The sequence below is a fragment of the Lissotriton vulgaris genome, chromosome 3_1 (assembly GCF_964263255.1).
Source record: "Lissotriton vulgaris chromosome 3_1, aLisVul1.2, whole genome shotgun sequence".
Lineage (NCBI taxonomy): Eukaryota > Metazoa > Chordata > Amphibia > Caudata > Salamandridae > Lissotriton > Lissotriton vulgaris.
In genome coordinates, this window is record NC_141689.1 from 696,901,232 (window position 1) to 696,921,096 (window position 19,865).

The window sequence follows — 19,865 nt, forward strand, 5'->3', positions numbered from 1 at the left end:
CAAAAATTTTCCATGAGGACAGAAATGGAGAAGGTTCATTTGAAATTGGCAAACACCTGAACAGATACAAGAGAGAAAGCTTCTCTAAGATCATGGGAGACATATTTGGTGCAATAATTGCTATGGTGGGAATAACCCTGAATGCAATTAAAATTAGAAAGGTCTCCACAATTGTTGACAGATTGTCCACTGATACTGCAAGTGGTTTTCAATTAGTTAATACTGAACTTGTCGCCACCAGAAGTATGGTTATGCAGAACGGTCTTGCATTAGACATTGTGCTAGCAAAAGAAGGAGGAGTCTGTGGGATTTTACATGTCCAGCATTGCTGTACTTATATCCCAGATAAAAGCCAGAACATAGAGATGCTAATCAAAAATATCACAGAATTTCACTCAGAAATAGAACCCATGGAAAGCGACAATTTTTCAGAACGTTTGAGCAAAAGGTTTGAGGCAATTGTGAAATGGTTTGGTGAAATTGGCAGTTCAATCATTGGCAAAGTACTTTATCCTGTAATAATCATTGTTATAGTGACACTTTTGTTAAATATTAGTTGCATGATTCACAAGAGAAAGAAGCATGTGAGGGAAAAGAGAAGGATCTATATGGCTGAGATACCCGCCACCCCCTCTCAACACAATCCCCAAGAATTGGGAAACCGGAAACAGTTCTGAACTTTTGGAAGGCGGGAGGGAGTTACCCTCCCGGCCGTATTTATTAAAATATGAAACAAAATTAAAAAACATTAAAATAACAGTTTCATATCATGTACAATTTCATATCCACATTACGATGTTTTGGCTAACCTTAACACATTTCTAATACAAAGGTTCTCCTAGCCGATACTAACATCCTTACAAATGCATTTCAAATTGAAATTGTACATCCTAACGTTAAGGGCCAACGGCAAGGTCGTAACCGGTGTCAGATCCCTAAACCAGAACTCCCCCCTCACTTGTGAGGGGCGGCCGCACAGAGGACTGCACCTCATGTGCCATACCAATTTCCCTTGTCTTGACGGGGGCCCCTGTTAACTCGACGCCATCTTCGTGGTCGTCCGAGGACTCGTGTGAGGTGTCTAGAAGGTAGCGTAGACCCCCCTCCCCACCCCACACAACTTACCACATCTGCCGTCGCAGATGTCCTGGCCCCGGGAAATTCCCAGGAGGGGCCCGTAGCCCCTCCTATCCAGGGAGGGGCCTTGACCGCCTTCCCTTTCCTTTAGGCGTCCCGTCCTTTAGAAGGGACCGCCTCCCCGTTGAGGGGCCAATGGCCACCTCCCCCCGGGCGCTCCCATCCGTAATGGGTGACGCCCCCCCCTTGGGATCTTCCAATGACTGCTCACCGATCATGACCTTACCGTCAGAAAGGCTCAGGAGAAGGAGATAGAAATGGAAGAGTTTCGTAGGGCTCAATATGAGAGCTCCAGACAAACTGCTGAGACAGGAGTTTAGAATTACTAACACAGAAAGTGTTCATAATGTGACGACTTCAAAAGTTAAAATTTTGGTAAAATTTTTGGTATTGTTTGGTGATTTTGAAATCACCAGATGAGGGAGTTGATGAAGCGAACTTTTAAAATTAATTGCATTTTTATTCGCTGAATTGAACTTCCATAATAAATAATAATATTAATAAGTTTTGCATGATTTGTATTAATTCAACCTAGAGTAATGTGCACCTATACATGAACACGCGGGTTTAACATTATGTGCTCTTGTTGCATTTGCCAGTACGTTTAAAATAATAAATTAACTTTGTCTTTTCGTTTTTTCAACATTAATTGCGGCTGTTTAAATAATAGCATGTGCTTATTTTTAAATGTGCTTTTGTCTATGTCGTGTCTTTAATGTGGCAAAGGTTTCTTGCATACTTGTGCTTAAAGCTAGGTAACAAACTAATGGGTTAACATTGGTGAAGGGGGTTTCCTTGCATACTAGAGTTTTGTAAAAGAGGCCTGAGGCCTAACTTAAAATGGATGTTTTTGAAGTCCTGCCATGACAAGCCGTGCACAGCAAAGAATGAATAAAAAGTCTGTCGTTTATAATCTTCAGAAAACAAATACGTGGAACTGAACTGTGCAGGATGTGCCTCATGTTGTATAATTTTGCCAGGGACAGGACACGGCAGAAAGGCCAAAGCTGAGGATGCAACAAACTATTATTCAATAAAATGTTGCAAAGATCCTCGGAAGCTAATGTCACTCGTAGACAATGGACAAAGGCGCTATGGAAAAAGTATGATTTCGAATGAAGAGGCAATGACTTAATGTGGACTGACGGCTGTCAGCCAATCAATTCGCAGGATGGCTTTATAAATGTATTTTTTTAGCTAGTTTTAGATAGAGAAAAGGTATAAAACTTGGCCCCTTGGGAGGAGCTTTGTTGGCTCGTTCCTGTGACCATGAGATGCTGATGAACTTTTGACTCACGTAAGAGAAATCCGAACTTATGCTTTTCCCTTTAGGTTCCATTTAGTTTAGTCAGTAAAATAGGGTTTAAGGGAATGAGATTCTTTTACTTAAATACTTCTCATGCTCATTTGATTTGAACTGACAGTTTAAATGTGCCTTTACTTAATAAAATGATGCTAATTAAATGCAAATAAAGAATTAATATTTTTAATATGCTCTTTACTTGATAATAAAGTTAATAAAATAGATTTTGAAATGACAAGCTGGTCTTGTTTGTTTTGAGTCTAGTTACCATTAGTTAATCCATTGCCTAGGTGGCTTAATTAAAGTTCATTTTATAACAAGCGTTTACAATGCAATGGTTTTGCCTTTGTAAAAGTTAGAGCTATTGGCATTGCTCATGACATTTTTATTTATGTTTTTTTTTTAAACATAAATAAATGGCATTGTCATTTACAATGCCAATAGCAGGGCAGGAGAGCAAGCACAAGCAACGAGGGGGCAGGACAGCAAGCACAAGCAATGAGGGGGGGGGGACAGCAAGCACGAGCAACGGGGGCAGGGGAGCAAGCACAAGCAACAATAGGACAGCAAGGGGGGCAGGACAGCGAGCACAAGCAACGGTGGACAGGGGAACAAGCACAGAGGGGGGGAGGACAGCAAGCACGAGCAACGGGATGGGTGCAAGGTCACAAAGGGAATGACGGCTTACCAGTTCAAAAATTCTTAAAATGGACAGCGGGAGAGGGGGTGGGAACGGGCACACGGACAGCAGGGGGGGGGGGGCGGGAACAGGGGCCGGAGACACGGACAGCGGGAGAGGCGACACCTAAAAAGGCACAGATATTTATGACTATGGAGTTTTGGTAGCAGTGCCACGGACTGATTTTAATCACATGCACATCACCAGCAAGATTTCCTTTAAAACGACAAACAAAATTCGTTTTTTTGTAGATTTAAGTCTCCAGCTAAGACAGTCGAGGGCCATTTTATTCAGCCTTTCAATGTTGAAACTTCCCAGAGGGGCATTGGAGCAAAAAGGTGAGTGGAGAATGGGTTCCATTTGAGAAAAGTAGACGGAGAGGACGATGGTGATTTTCAAAGGGGTGGTGGAGAGAACGGTATGGTGGCTAATATTTGACAGTTCTTGGCAGTTTTCAAGTTCAAGAATTCTGCTAAATTGTTTATCAACACTGAGCTGACCAGGGGTCGAGCTTGGGGGCTATAAGGAAAGGCAGATCATTTGCCTCAACTGATTTGCACTTTCATTCCTTAGTAGAAGGTAAGCACCACATGAACTATGGTTATTTGTCTTCATTTACAGAGTGTAAAATCCGATGCATCTTCTCTTTGCTGCAGCTCTGCACGTCTAAGCAGATGGGCTAAAGAGCCAGTGGCGTCACTAGGGTTGGTGTCACCCGGTGCTGGTAACTCATGGTGTCACCCCCTCAGGACTTACCGCATGGACCTCCTCTCCGAGTCCGCCAAGAAGGTAGGCCGACACAGTCATGCGTCAGATCTTCCAAATACACAGTGCTAACTTGAGCCCACCATCTTTTTTTCATTCTATATCCGATTTATCCAAGGGGATTCCCTGAGCAGAAGAAACCCTGGAGCACATACGATAATAGATTAGATACAAGGCTAGGTGCTGCTCCCGACACAGATGCTTCATATAGCGATAGCGGACACCAGGCAGCTCTGAAGTTCAGCGGTGCCTCGTGCATAGCTGCCAAGGTTTCAGGTTGCCCACGTGTGACATTTTCATAATTTCAGTGAAATTATGAGTGACATTCAATGACTATGAGTGACACTATCGCACGAGCAAAATCGAGAAATGAAGACGAGGGAAAAACATAAGAAATTGCACCCATATTAGCAGTAGATTATGAATTAGTAACTAGCTATGAAGGAACAGCATGCTTTTTTTCAAAGCAGGGACAAAGGATTTTCAACATCTGTTTCAATGTCTAGTGCATTCACGCTGGTTAAGCATTACTCTGCTTGTTTGGACCTGAAGAATTATGGAGATTGGTACATAGCCCCATTTATGCAGTGTTTCTTTACTGTTCAACATTTTTTTTTTTACATCTGCCTAACAGTACAACTTCTGATCTCACTCAGTCAGACTGATCTCATTTTCTAATAACTATAGTTAGAGGATTACAGCTCCTTTAGGCCTTTGTAATAGGAAGCAATGGTGTTAACTGGGAATGTATTATGATCACTTAGGAGAATCTTCGTTATCGATTGCTTTTTTAAACCAGAACCCCATTTTATAAGAGACTGTAATAAGTCAATGCAGGATCAATCATTTCAACTTCGAATGCCTCTTCATTTAGGCAAATTTACACAAGTGATGGGAAGCACTGCATTATAGCGCTACATTTTAGCACTTTATCTCCAAAAAGTGATGATAAATCAAACGTGGAATACTCACCACCTTTGAAAAGGGCATGGCGCGCAGTCTTCAAAGCCTTTAGACCCTATCAAGACACAACCGCAAAATAAAGAATCGCGCCCCCATACCTGACTGCCATGTGTCCTGTGCTCTACCCAATGCCTGGACCTCATGCTTGCCAGTCTGGGCCACTGAAGTTATTTGAGTGTGCTAAAGTTTACTGGCCCACTTTCACCCACTCTTTGCAATATCCAGGCATAAAAATGTGAGTGGCTTTCCCAGATCTTGTTATTATCGTCAAAGGATGAATTCGGGATAGGCTTGTCTTTTGCAGGGAACAAAATCCTTACATATTTAAATGCAATTTATAGTGAAAAAAAGGAGTCCATCTTTCACAAATGAAAACGTTACAACTTTTGTCTTCGCTTCTCATTGAAATTCCTGATTGCATCATAGACAATGTTCTCAGAGCATCAGTTGTTTTGAACGGATCCTGCGCGTGTCCTATCTTTTTATATCCAATGTCTTGAATTTCAAAGTGTCTTCTAGTGAGACACATGCATAATAAATAAGTAATTAATGTACAGTTCCGCTCTGCAGGATTGTTTCTTATTGGACATAGGTGTGCTCAGTGGCCTCAGTGGGGGGCACAGAATAAAGCCCTATTTGCGGACAAGCTCTTTTGTGCAGATAAAGAGGGCCGCCTCTTATTAAAAGATGGGTGTGCATGCTGGGTCTTCTGTTATGTTTAACAGAAACTGTTGGTGGTAGAAAAAGCAGTGTTAATAACGTAGCATCCTTGTGCTTTGTGCCTTGTGCAAGTTAAAATAATTAATGTTTGGGGAATGCTGTTTTGAATTAACGTGCTGAATATGTATAGTTTTCCATCTTAGGCAACCTTTTTTCTACAGTGCCGAGGAACATTCAGCATCAGTGAAATTTACAAAGTGAAAAAAATGATGTCACAGGAAGTGACGTGTATTTTAATGGTCATCAATAATAGGCAGCAGAATGATCATAATTAGTAATAGCTAGCACCATGAACACATCAGACCTAATGACAACGTTTCATAATTATATAATATTTCATGGCAGTAGGTGTCATGATTACATTAATTGATAGAGGAAGACTTAACGGTATCATAATTAATAATTAATAGGCAGACCACGAACACACAGAACACTGAATTTCTCATGAGTAACGACCGAAAGTGCCATGATTACGTCATGACTAATGACAGAAAGTGATCTTATTACATCAGAATTAATGACAGAATGTACTATGGTTGATTACTTAAGAAAGGAAGTGCACTAGTGCAACGTAAGCAATGCCAACAGGTGAATGCCTTCGAAGAGAACTGAATGAAAAGCAAGCAAGCTTGCAAATCTTTTGGAAGCAACTCTGTCTCACCGTTACTGAACACAGCCCCCAAACACAAGCTTGGGAAGGCAGCATGTGCCGAGGCGGACACTCTTTTCCCTTTAATTTACGGCCGCAGCAATTCTAGATGGCCTGGGCTGGCTGTAGCAGGCATTTGAAATTGAAAACATCCTGGCACGACATATCAAAGAGCAGAGGTGAGGCTGCACTGTCTGTCTGCACTGCAGCGCAGAGCTGTAGCTGTGTTTGTATTACACAGCGAGCCAGCGTAAACAAATTGGTGTCACCCCATGATGGGGTGACACCCGGTGCGGTCCGCACTCCCCACACCCCGTAGTGACAGCTCCTTCCCAAATGGAAAGGCGCAGAATAACTAACTACCTGCTGTTAAATCGTTCAAAAACCCCCACTTATTTTACGACTTTGTTCATTGTGTAGACCTTCCCTTTAGTACCACCCCGGCCAGTATTTCATCGCAGACGGAGTTTGCCCAGCACGATACCTGCGAGACCCTTTCGGAGAAGAACTTAATCCTCTGCCTGGGTCCAGCTGTTGAAAACTCATTTTACGCCATGACGAAGGGGAGGTAGGAAACTGCAAAATCATTGAAAAGCAAACTGAAAAATCAGGAAACTAAGGCTCCGAAGCTGTCCCTAACCAGCGCCACGGACGGACTGTGGGATTCGGCCCGGAGTGGGAACCGGAAAATGAGATTAACAGGGCCTGGATCTGTTTACAAGCTGCGAGGAAAATATGAACACGGGATTAACCACCTCGTGCAGGGGCACCGCGCCAAGACGGAACCCTGGCACCACGCTGCGTTTACTGCCGGCGGTAAAAGCACAGGATTTGGAAGATATGCAGGAATAGGAGGCTAGGATCGGTAAGGGAAACGTTTCTGCGCTCCACCCACTTAAAATAAGTCCTTCCTGAGCCCCACGGCGCAGGCTTTCCGGAGAAAATGTGAAACCTTTTGGGGCTTATCGAAAGTCCAAACAAGCATTTACGAGTGGGACACGGACAGCGGGAGGGGGGAATGGGCACAGCAATGACGGACAGCGGGAGGTGGGGGTAGGCGAGAACGGGCACACACAGACAGCGGGATGGGGGGCGGGAACACACGGACAGTGGGAGGGGGAGGCAAGGAAAAACAAGGAGTCACCCACCTGGACTTCCTCCAGCGGCGGCGGTCGGCCGCGGATTGACGAAAATAAACACGGCCGACAAAAAAAAAAAAAGAAACCCCGCCCACCGCCGCATGACGTGAGCCACAATGCGAAAATCTGGTCCGAATTGACCGACAGCTCTGTCTTCCAATGGCTAGTCTCCATTTATGGAGCTAGCCAATGGAAACAGAGGCGGGGCCCAAGCTCTCTATCTGTTCTCATAAGATTTTCCCTGCGAATGCGCACTAGTGCGCATTCGCAGGCAAAACCTAAAAATGACAATGATAAACTGCAGATGTATATAAATATAAATAGTTTTGTTAATTGTTCTGATTAATTAGGTCACATGATTCAGTTGGTCAATTCTTGTCTCAGTCATTTATGGGCCTCGCGATGAATTTATGAATTATGGTGAGTATCGTGGTGTAGAGTAGCGCTTATGAGACAGAATTTCTTTAGGCCCGCTGGATCATACTTTAATGCATAGGAACTTTAATTACTCGAGGCTAGAAAAATATTAAAAGCGTCTCTATAGCAGACCTAAAAATCACCAATGACGGCAGGGCCGGACTGGGAACCAAAGTGCTCGGCCGGCCCCCCTCCCCCCTCCGGGAGGAGAAGGGAGGGGGGAGAGGTGCGACCGCGCTCTGTGACAGGGCCGGTTTTCGGCCGTTTTTGCAGCATAACGGCCCCGTAACAAAAACGGCCCCAGGGGCCCAAAACCGGCCCCCAACCATGCGGCCCACCGGGGAATTGCCCAGTGCCCTCAACGGCCAGTCCGGGCCTGAATGACGGAAGTAAAGGAGAACAACAGTTATGCTACTGTACTCCACCAAGACACAGTAAAATGACGCACAGCCCTAAGCCAAATCCAACCAGGAGCCAGACTATTTTCTCATAAATCAACTACACCTGCTGTCCACCACCCACAACCACTGTAGAAACCGGGCAGCCACAATCACTGTAGAAAATGGGCAACTTCCTAAGGGAACATCTTTTAACCCCCTAGTAAAAGCACTCCTGTACCGAGATACATCAAAGGAAACCCTGTGAACAGCATACACAACAGCACATTGCCATTACCTAGACAAACTCTCGCACTACTAACGGGGTCATTGTTCTACGCACACCAAAAATGTTCGGTTTGTATTCAGTTATACCGCACAATTGCGTGTACTAATCTTTCTCTTAGGGCATTCTTGTAAATACAACAAAGATGTTTCTACATTACTATTTTATGTGTTTTCTTAGGTTTGTTTTATTATTATTATTTCTTTAACCGAAAGCCTTCTGCCTAAATGATGCATCTGCTCATTTCAATCGAAATTTGTGTCCATGCTCCCATGACCACGGAGTTACATTCTACTGTTTATCTGCTGAAAACTCATGCGCAGACGGCGCAGGTGCAAGGGCAGATTTTAATTTACATTTAGAGTTGCAAAACACCTCGGGGTTGAGGGCAATAAACGTACCTGCTGACGACTGCTGAGATCCAACTGTTTCCAAAACTGGAAATCTAAGCAGAGGTCGCGCCAGTATTTGCAAACCAGAGAAGCGGAAAGGCAGCGTTCATTCAAAGACAAACTAGAAAAGATCTGGAATTAAAAGAAAAATATACTCGGTCAAAAAGTAGATTTTAAAACTGCTGCAAGTTGAAAAGTTAAGTTAAAAAACATTTACAAATCAAATAGTTTAATTAATAAAATTGTCACAAAGGGAGAGCAACGCAACGGTATAAATCGGAATCATGTATTTTCGTGCACCACATTTCATATACTTTGGCAATATTTAAAACTTTAGGTGTATGCACCTCACAAACGTTGTTGACAGGCAGCTAGCCAGTAGGATTTTAACTGAACAGCATCTGCAAGATCCTGATGAGAAAGGCTTTCTGAACACTATCCAGTGGGAACACCTGAAACAGAACAGTCACAAAGGCGATGGAACATTGACAATGCCAAAAGGCCTCGCCTATGAGAGAGCTATTGGCTTTGTCAAAATGCTTCAGCCATCTTGTACACCAGTGTGGCTGCTGTTTAGCACGGCTAAAGTTAATGGGGCAGAGTGGGACAGACTGGGGTAGAGTGAAATTGGATAGACTGGGATAGAGTGGAGCGGGGTACATTAGGGTAGAGTGGAACCAAGTAGATAAGGGTAGAGTGGAGCGGGGGAGATTGGGATAGAATGAAGCAGGGGTAGATTGTGGTACATTTGCGTGGAGCAGAATGGGGTATATTGGAGTGGGGTGGTTTGGAGTAGGGCGGATTGGAGAAGAGTGGGGTGGATTGGAGTTTGGGGGAGTAGATTGGAGTGGGGTAGATTGGGGTGAACTGTGGAAGATTTGGGTGGGGTAGATTGAAGTGGGGTAAATTGAAGTGGGGTAAACTGAAGTAGAGCGAGCTTGATTGGGAGAGATTAGAGTGGTGTGGAGTAGATTAGATTGGAGTTGAGAAAATTGGAGTGGATTGGATCAGGCTGGAGTGGAGTCAGGTAGATTAGGGTGAGGTAGAGTATAGTGGGGTAGATTGAAGTGTGGTAGATTGGAATGGAGTGGATAGATTTTAGTGGAATAGATTGGAGTTGGGTTTAGTGGAGTGGGGTGCACTGGGGTGGGTACATTGGAGTGGGGTGGGTACATTGGAGTAGGGTGGGGTAGACTGGAGTGGGGTAAGCTGAGGTGGGGTGGATTGCACTGGGGTGAATGGGGTAGATTTGAATGTGGGTTAGTCTGGATTGGAATAGGGTAGAGTGGGGTGTAGCAGGGTAGATTGGAGTGGAGTGGGATAGAGTTGAGAGGAGATTGGAGTGAAGTGGTGTAGTTTATGGTGGGAAACTGGACTGGAGTAGAATGGGGTAGATCAGGGTGGAGTCCAGTAGATTGGAGTGTAGTCCGGTAAACTGGGGTGTAGTGGGGTATATTGGAGTAGAGTGGGGTGAGTGGGGCAGGCTGGAGTGAATTGGAGTAGACTGGGATAGATTGGAGTGGAATGGAGCAGACTGCGGTAGAGTGGGGTGGGTAGAGTGGGTTAGACTGAGTGGAGAGGGGTTGATTGAGTGGGGTAGGGCAGAATAGATTGGAGTCAAGTCGGGGGTTTAGTACGCTACAGTGAGGTAGATTGGTGTGGGTTAGATTGGGTGGTGTGGGTAGCTAGGGTAGACTAGAATGGAGTGAGATCGGTTGTGGCAGAGTGGAGTGGCTAGAGTAGAGCAGATGGGGTGGACTGCCGTGGGGTAGAGTGGAGTGGGGTAGAGTGGAGTGGGTTAGAATGTGGTAGACTGAAGTGGGGTAGTTTGTGGTAGATTGGAGTGGTGTAGATTGTGGTTGAGTGGGGCAGAGTGGGGTAGATTTGTGTAGGGTAGACGGAGGTGGAATGGTGTAGACTGGAGTGGAGTTGGGTAGACTGAGTAGTGTGGAGTGGGTTAGACTGGAGTGGAGTGGGCTGGATTGTGGCAGATTGTAGAGGGGTGGATTGGGATAGAGTGGAGTGGTACGCAGTAGATTGTAGTGGATTAGATTGGAGTGGAGTGAGGTGGATTGGAGTGGAGTAGAGTTGAATAGGGTAGATTGGGGTAGGGTGGAGTGGAGTGAGCTGGATTCTGGTAGGCTGGAATGGAGTAGACGAGCAGAGTGGGATAGACTGTAGTGAAGTGGAATGGGGTAGATTGTAGTTAAGTGGAGTGGGGTAGACTAGACTGAAGTAATCTTGAGGGAGTGGTATAGAGTGGAGTGGAGAGGCATGGAGTTGAGTGGAGGGTAACAGAATGAAGTGGAGGGTACATAGAGTGGAGTAGAGTATAGTGAAGTGGAGTGGTATAAGTAGAGTATGCATAATGTGGTTGGGCAATGAAATTACAGACAACATATTTTAAATTGAAATGACCACTTGCACACACCTGCAGTTATATTGCGCACAAACTATAATGTGTGGAAATGTTATCACCTAGAGCATTGATGTGTTTTGATCACATTTCAAATATTTGCACACTTCAGAAATTACAAAAAAAAAATTAATAATTCTGATGTATTTGTGCTCATATATGCTAATTTTTGTTGTGTGCTAGAAAAAAGCCTCTCTGTTTCACAGCAAGATTATCATGTAAATTCTCTCACTTTGAAGTCAGAGAAAGAAAAGTTAACACCAGGCTTCTTGGAAGACAGTGCCTTACATTTGAACTCTGTCTTCCAATGTGCAGCAAATGTTACAAGATAAGAACAAGATTAAGGATGCAATAAACAAGATATTCTCTACCAGATGGTCAAACTCAAGCTGGACAGCATACAGCAAGTACCGGCAGCAAATAGAAAGCAAGCAATTGTGAGTTACAAAAATAAAACACCACAAAGCCAATGGTCAGCAACGGGCTAAATATATTACCAGGGAAGCTTTCAGAATGCCCACAAGAGGTTGTCAGCAAACCAGACAGCGTTGGTGTCTGGTAGGCTGCAACCTAAAAACAAGTGCATGCTTTCAAACCAAGCAATTTACCTCAAGGAAGAAGATTTGGAAAAGGATTTTAGTCTTTAGGATCAGGTAAGCCTACCAGCTTGGACCAAAGATGCTTCAGACTTCGAAACTTCTGAATATTGATTACAGGAGAGCAGCCTACCAAGTAAACCAACAGTTGGCAGGTGAAAAGGGAAGTTGAATTTATTCCTTAAAGATAATCCATCAGTTTGGATATACGTTACCTAGTCCAACAGTACCGGGAAAAGACATGATTCGATCACTGTACAAGAACAGAACCCCTGCTTTGGAGACATTGTCTATGGACTGTAATCCATGCCTTTGATCTCTTTTCCCTGATGTCTATCTGTCTCCTACCTTTATAAACATGTATAACAACGTTGAGTTATCTTCCGTACTTATGAAATTCACTGAAGGAAGTATGTTCTTCAGCTTGGGTACCAAAGGGTGACCCCCCAGCTTCGATGTGTCAGTCATGCCCATTCCCACCAGTTCTGCACTCCAAAAATCCAATACTCTGATAATGACTTGATTATAGAGGGAAAGAAACTGCATTAGTGTCTTTTTGCACTACAACTCATACTTGACACATCTAACACATGTCCCACAGGTGAATATACCTCCAAAGCAGTTTGGGCTCTGCAAAGTGTAAAAAAATGGACTGTTAGTTCACTAGAGTGTGAGCCCTTCTCAAGTAGCAATTACAATCCTGGTCAAGTTGACGAACAAGCCAACCCTAAAGAAAACTGTGCTCAACTCTCTGGTAGCGTGGCACAGAGCAGTCAGGCTTAACTTATTGGCAATGTGTAAAGTATGTGTGCATTTAGCATTGGGAATTCCTTTAAAAACACATTTAATCTAGAATTCCTGATTAGAAAGGAGTACCTAAATCATGTTTCACATTTTAGGAACGGTAAGGATAAATCTTCTTTAATGGTAAAGTTGGATTTGACAAAAAGCAACTTTTAGAAAATGGACATGTCACTGTTCTTAACTTTGCTTTGTTTGCCTGCAGCCTGTCTCCAATGCACGTCTGAGCTGGGTGACAGCTACACTTTGTGCATTCCCTCTAGACAGCCACAAACACAGGAAGGGTGGGTGTGACAGAGGACTCATCTGCATTCTGACAGCCTTCCTGGGCAGGAAGAGTGGAGAAGGAGCTCACACATACATGGTTAGAAATGGAGGTCTACAGTTGGAAAAAATAGGCATCTTTATCCAAATAGGGACTCTTGCTAATAGACAGGATAATGGGGATAAACACTTTAGATAACCCCTGCTCACTCTCTGGGAAGCTTGGCACGAGCAGACAGGCTTATCCCAAAGTCAATGTGTAAAGTATGTGTACTCAAAACACTCAGTAATACAGTGTTAACACCACAAATGGACACCTGTCATGAGTCAAGATTTTAGTGTTCAAGTGATAAGAAAACAGTTAAATTATCCATGGAGTAGGTTGCTTCATTTCCCCTCTTTGAAACGAGGAAAAAAGGTTAAGTTGAGTTTTGCAAACCTAGGATAGATTGAGCTCGAAGAACGATTGAAAAGAATTCAGAATATTACAATGACCATTGCTTTAAAGAAAAAGAAGCAAATAATCAATCTACTCAATCAATTTATTTAGCAGAAACATCTTTAATGGTGTGTGCAGTGGAAGTTCCAACGATTCCAAGTGAATATAAAGATTTGGAAGCAGTATTTGATGAAGTGGAAGCAAATAAAATACCTCCTCACAGAGAATATGATTGTACTATTGATTTGGAACCAGTAGCATCTTTACCTTGCAGTAAAATATATGCTCTTTCTGAAGCTGAAAATGTTTATTTGAAGGAGTATTTGGAACAATATTTGGCTAATGGTTTTATTCGGCACTCTCAGTCACCAGTTTCATCTCCTTAATTTTTTATTCCTAAAAATGATGGAAAACTTCGAACATGCATAGATTAACGTGCTTTGAATCAAGTGACCAAAAGAACAGATATCCATTACCTTTAATCTCAGAGCTTTTGGATCAGGTCAAGAATGCTCAGGTGTACACCAAATTAGATCTTCGTGGAGCTTATCACTTGATCATAATGGCTGAAGGGCATGATTGGAAAAGAGCATTTAGAACTAGGTTTGGACTTTTCGAGTACCAAGTAATGCTCTTCGTTCGCTCCTGCTGCTTTTCAGCATTTTGTTAATGATATCCTTCGAGAATTTCTTGATTGTTTCCCAGTAGTTTATATTGATGATATTCTCATTTACTCTTCTAATTTAGAAAGGCATATACAATATGTGAGAATGATTTTAAGGAAATTATTAGATCATCAGCTTTTTGCAAAATTGGAGGAATGCGTTTCTCATACCAAAAGAGTGGACTTTTTAGGGTTTATTCTTTCTCCAGAAGATGTGGCTATGGATGATACAAAAGTAAGAGCAATTAGAGATTGGCCTTCTCCATCTAATGGCAAGGAAATACAAAGATTTATTGGATTTGCTAACTTATACAGACGTTTTATCTCAAGTTTTTTTCTGCGAATGATCGTCTAATTACTCGTCATTTAAAGAAAAAAGAACCAATTGTGTGGAAAGAAGATAGAGAAGAAGCTTTTCAGTCATTGAAAGAAGCATTCACTACAGCTCCGATTCTTTTACATTCGAACATAGATGAACCTTTTTATGTTGAGGCTGATGCTTCAGATCAGGCAATTGGAGGAATTTTGTCACAGAGGAAAAGAATGACAGGTCAACTTCATCCAGTAGCTTTTAGGTCACGAAAATTATCTGAAGCGGAAATTAGCTATTCAATAGCAGATAAAGAGTTGTTGGCAGTTAAAGATGCCTTCTAGGAATGGAGGCATTATTTATTAGGAGCAAAGAATGTAGTGACAGTTTACACAGATCATCGAAATTTACAATTTTTGAAGTCTGCTGGAACGCTTACTCCTCGACAATTGAGATTGTCTTTGTTTTTTGCAGATCATGATTTTGTTTTAACTTATAAACCAGGTTCTGCAAATGGAAAGGCAGATGCTTTGTCTCGATTAAATGTGAAAGATCACAAGGAAGTCACTGAAGAAAGACATATAATCCCAGAAGAAAAGATTATTGGTGTAATTAATTATTCAAAATTGGAAAAAGAAATCAAGAATTCTATGTCGGAAGAAGAATTGACAAGATGGAAAGACAAAGATCCAGAAAGAGAAATAAGAGATGGAAAACCATATCATCATGTAATTTTGTTTGTACCTAGTGTCAAATTACAGAGAGAAGTAATGCAACATTGTCATGATGATCGTCTTGCAGGTCATAAAGGAGTTTTAAAGACTATAGAATTAGTTAGGTGAAATTTTTGGTGGTCGGGACTAGACGCTCAGGTGAGACAGTATGTGGCAACTTGTGCAAATTGTGTAAAGGTAAAATCTCTACGTCAAGCCCCTCAAGGATTACTTTAACCTTTACCCCCTGCACCTTCATCTTGGCACACAATCTCAATGGATTTCATAGTAGATCTTCCTTCTAGTCAGGGTCTTTCCATTATTTGGGTAGTGGTTGATCATTTCACAAAAACGGCTCGCTTTGTTCCTTTGAAATCACTTCCAAATTCAACTAAATTAGCCACTTTGTTTACTCGGCATATAGTGAAGGTACATGGAATTCCCAAGGTGGTTATTTCAGATCGAGGTTCTCAATTTACTTCACATTTCTGGAGAGCCTTTTTAAGTAGGTTGGGAGTAGATTCTCATTTGTCCACTAGTTTCCACCCACGGACAGATGGGCAAACAGAAAGTGTAAATCAAGAGTTGGAGCAGTACCTACGTCTCTATTTAATGGAAAACAAAGGAGATTGGTCAGATTTAATTTGGGCAGCTGAGTTTGCATACAACAATGCAGCACATTCCTCCACTGGGTTTTCTCCTTTCTTTTTAAATTTTGGGAGACATCCAAATACTTTGATAGATAAGTCAGAAAGTTTAGCACCTGCAGTGGAAGAGAAAGTAAAGGTATTGCAAGAAAGTTATAAATTAGCAATACAAAATATGATTAAGTCTATGAAAACTCAAAAGAAACAGGCAGACAAGAAAAGAAGAAAAAATCCTGTTTTTAAATCTGGAGATAAAATTTGGTTATCCACTCAACATATGCGTCTAAAGGGAAATAACAAATTTCAACCTAAATTTGTAGGTCCTTATGAAGTAGAAAAGATGGTTAATCCAGTCACCTTTAAGATTAAGTCGCCTGCTAGTCTTAAAATACATCCTGTCTTTCATGTCTCTTTAGTCGAACGAAATCCTGCAGGTATGATAATAGATTTGCAACCGGATCCAGTACAAGGACGTTCAAGAGAAGAATTTTAAGTAAAAAGAAAATTAGATGCTAAATTGAAGAAAGGGAAAATGTATTATTTAATTGACTGGAAATGTTTTGGTCCAGAGGATCGTTCCTGGGAACCTAGTACAAATGTTCATGCCCCAAGATTGATTCGAGAATTTCATTTAACTCACCCCAAAAAATCTAAGGAGATAGGGGGAGGATTATTGATGGGGGGGAACTGTCAGGAGTCAAGATTTAAGTGTTTGAGTGATAAGAAAACAGTTAAATTATTCCTGGATTAGGTTGCTTCATTTCCCCTCTTTGAAACGAGGAAAAAAGGTTAAGTTGAGTTTTGCACCGCTTCCAACATGGCGCTAGTTTGTGGAGCGTACACGGAGGTTGACGGTCTAGTGTTTTAGGAAGGATCTAAGATCATGCATAAGTTACCATCCAACGGCGCACTTCAACTGTAGTTTTTGGGCGAGTAGGTTTGGCATAAATCTCCCGTTGAATTTTTCCTGCATTTATGGTGAGAGGTTAAGATATTTGACATTGAAGAAGTTCCAGTGCGAGGCTCAAACCGCACTAGTGAGAGCTTGAAGAGTTTCCAGAGTTTGAGGCAGTCGCTGTAATTTTAAAGATCGTAATTGGTCTCAATTACGAAGCAGCTTCTCTTCGAAGCAACGACTCTTCAGTATTTAAGAGGCATTCGAAGCAGCAATAATTGGTGAGTCATTTAATTTTGTATGCGCATAAGTCAACAGAGAACATCAGATAAGGACAGATGAGAAATTAGAGAATTCAGTTTATTTCGACTTGGGTAAACTGTGCTTAGAAGTACAGAGTTCAAAAACAAAATCCAGATATTGAAGACTACTTCTATTCTTTTCTATTCTATAAAGACTTTTGCAGAGACATTATTTACATTCAAAAATTAATTAAATTAAAAGACTAAACCTTGGAATCTGATTCAAGGTAGGACTGACTTAAAAAAAGAGAGACGACCCCACAAGTTCCAGGGAACAGGGTACCAGAGACTTCAAGTCAAAAAAGAATCCCTGGAATAGAGAATTCATTCACTCACTCTAGATATTCAAATCCTCATTCATATTCACTGGTCAAGAACTAGTTAATAACGTTCACAGACTTTTTTATAAAAACATATTTGCATTTATTAATAAAACACAATTCATTACATAATAAATTGAGAAACTCTTTGTTGAATACAGTATGATAAAAACAATAATAAAAAAGCAATTCATCAGAATTTAAACTTATATATAACAAGACGAAGCACAGATACAACACATCCTATCTATTTTAAAATATCAAATCAGGCACATAACATTTAGACTTGGAAACAAACCCCAACAAAAAAGCACATATAACGTTGTTACTGATTGCAAGATTCAAAAAGCCCTTGTTGTATGTTTTACCACATCTCTACTACACCCATTGGCCTAATGACAGAGATTTCCTGGGCTTGAATTCTAATACGTAAGAAAAAGCAGAGACACCGAAACGCGTCGACGCTTTTTCTTACGTATTAGAATTCAAGCCCAGGAAATCTCTGTCATTAGGCCAATGGGTGTAGTAGAGATGTGGTAAAACATACAACAAGGGCTTTTTGAATCTTGCAATCAGTAACAACGTTATATGTGCTTTTTTGTTGGGGTTTGTTTCCAAGTCTAAATGTTATGTGCCTGATTTGATATTTTAAAATAGATAGGATGTGTTGTATCTGTGCTTCGTCTTGTTATATATAAGTTTAAATTCTGATGAATTGCTTTTTTATTATTGTTTTTATCATACTGTATTCAACAAAGAGTTTCTCAATTTATTATGTAATGAATTGTGTTTTATTAATAAATGCAAATATGTTTTTATAAAAAAGTCTGTGAACGTTATTAACTAGTTCTTGACCAGTGAATATGAATGAGGATTTGAATATCTAGAGTGAGTGAATGAATTCTCTATTCCAGGGATTCTTTTTTGACTTGAAGTCAAGGTAGGACTGGACAGTAATGACAAAGATTGCAATACAGAAAAAGGAAGAGAAGGATTAAAAGATAAAGACAGTATAATTCCAAAAGGAAAAAAAACTGACAAATGTATGTTAATATATATATATATATATATATATATATATATTTTGCTTACCCACTTATCAACAATTGAAACGAAGCAACAGCAAATCCTTCATATTTACAATTCCTAAAAGTTCAGCAAGACATAAACAGAGAGAGGCATTTCCACTAGTAAACAAAGGTAAAGAGAGAATAAGGTGGGCGTGTGTAAGAGGAGGAGAGAGAGAGAGAGAGAGAGAGTAGAATAAAGGAAGTTTAGTAATGTTGTAAATTTGTATTTTCAGATGCCAGAGTATTCGTGTTAAGAATACAGGAGAAGCAGCCATGGTGGAGTCTCTCTAAAATTCCATTTCCCCTTTCCCCCATCTTGCTAGAAGTGAATAATATTCGCTGTAGTGAGGTAAGGGAGTTGGGAATTATTCAGCATATAAATTCTGAACCTCCAATAGAATACTGCTTCTGTGGAATTACAAGTTTTCAGGTGCGTGGTACTTTCTTTCTGATATTTGTAATAATAGAACCTGACACACTACACCAGTTTAGAAAAATAAAGTATCTTTATCTAAACTCAACAAGACCTACAAAATCGGACATACATGTAAGAATATAACTTTTCAAAGGTTTCAAGCAACTTGCTGCATAGAAAACTATGGCTGCGTAATTCTACATAAAGTACCTACAGATGCGTCAAAATCACAAGACCAAACTGCCGCAGAGAAGGGAAGCGTTGAGAAACAAAGAGATGATTCAGTTCCTGGATCCTAGGGGACGGGGTACAACAATTCTGCTGCACGCAGGAGAAGTGATGTGTTGAATCCAGACTCTAAGCAGAAGTGATGAGCCGACTCCAAGATGGTTCTGGTCTGTGGGTGATGTAGCGGGAAAACTTGCTGCACAGGTGCAATGCGTGGAAATCCGGGATGCGCTGGCAATCAATAGGGTGGCAAGAAGCGGTGCTGTGTTGGTTTCTTCAGCCTTGACAGGCGCTGCGTCATCTATGCAGCGGGGGTGCATGGAGATTCTTCGTGCATTATGGTGCTGTGTTGGGAAAAACAGCAGCAAGAAGGGCGATGCTTCAGATCTTCAGGTTTTTTCCACCTCGCAACAGCAGGAACAACCTCTAGAGGCCCAGAACTGTAATAGGCACCTCCTGGAGGGTCAGAACTCTCAGCAGCACAGTGCAGGGGAGCTGGGGGTGACGTCTTTGTGTCCCTAAGACTTCAGAACAGGAGGCCAGCACACACAGGTCTTTGGAGATTTTTCTTCAAGTAGATTCACAGCAAAGTTCGAGACTTTGTCCATTACTTGGCAGAAACAGAAACTGCAGGCTAACCCCACACAGCAAAGGGGCAGTACTCCTCACAGCTCTTCAGTTCTTCCCTTTGGCAAAGGTTCCTCTTGAGTCCAGAAGGGATCTAAAGTTCTGCATAAGGTCTACTACTTATACCCCATTTTGTCTTTGTTCTCTTTGCGCAAGGTCTCTGAGCCCAGTCTAAACCAGGTCTGTCCTCACTGGTGCAGTATGACCACAGGGGGTGGAGACAGCATTGTGCAAGGGAGACAGGCCCTATTCAGGTGCAATGAAAATTCCTCCCACTACTCAAAATGCATCCAAGTCCCATTCAGCTCAGCTCTGAGTCATCGAGGAAGGG

General features: G+C 41.7%; 1 protein-coding gene across 2 annotated transcripts in view; it reads right to left on the reverse strand.

Annotated features, from left to right (window-relative positions):
* The window catches only part of FBXL17 (F-box and leucine rich repeat protein 17), a 1,859,129-nt gene that overhangs the window by 1,791,276 nt on the left and 47,988 nt on the right, over positions 1–19,865 (reverse strand). For both annotated transcript variants that reach the window (XM_086961002.1, XM_086961003.1), the window contains exon 2: positions 8,837–8,959. In XM_086961002.1, coding sequence (XP_086817128.1) covers positions 8,837–8,959 — 123 coding nt within the window. The remainder of the gene's footprint in view (positions 1–8,836; positions 8,960–19,865) is intronic.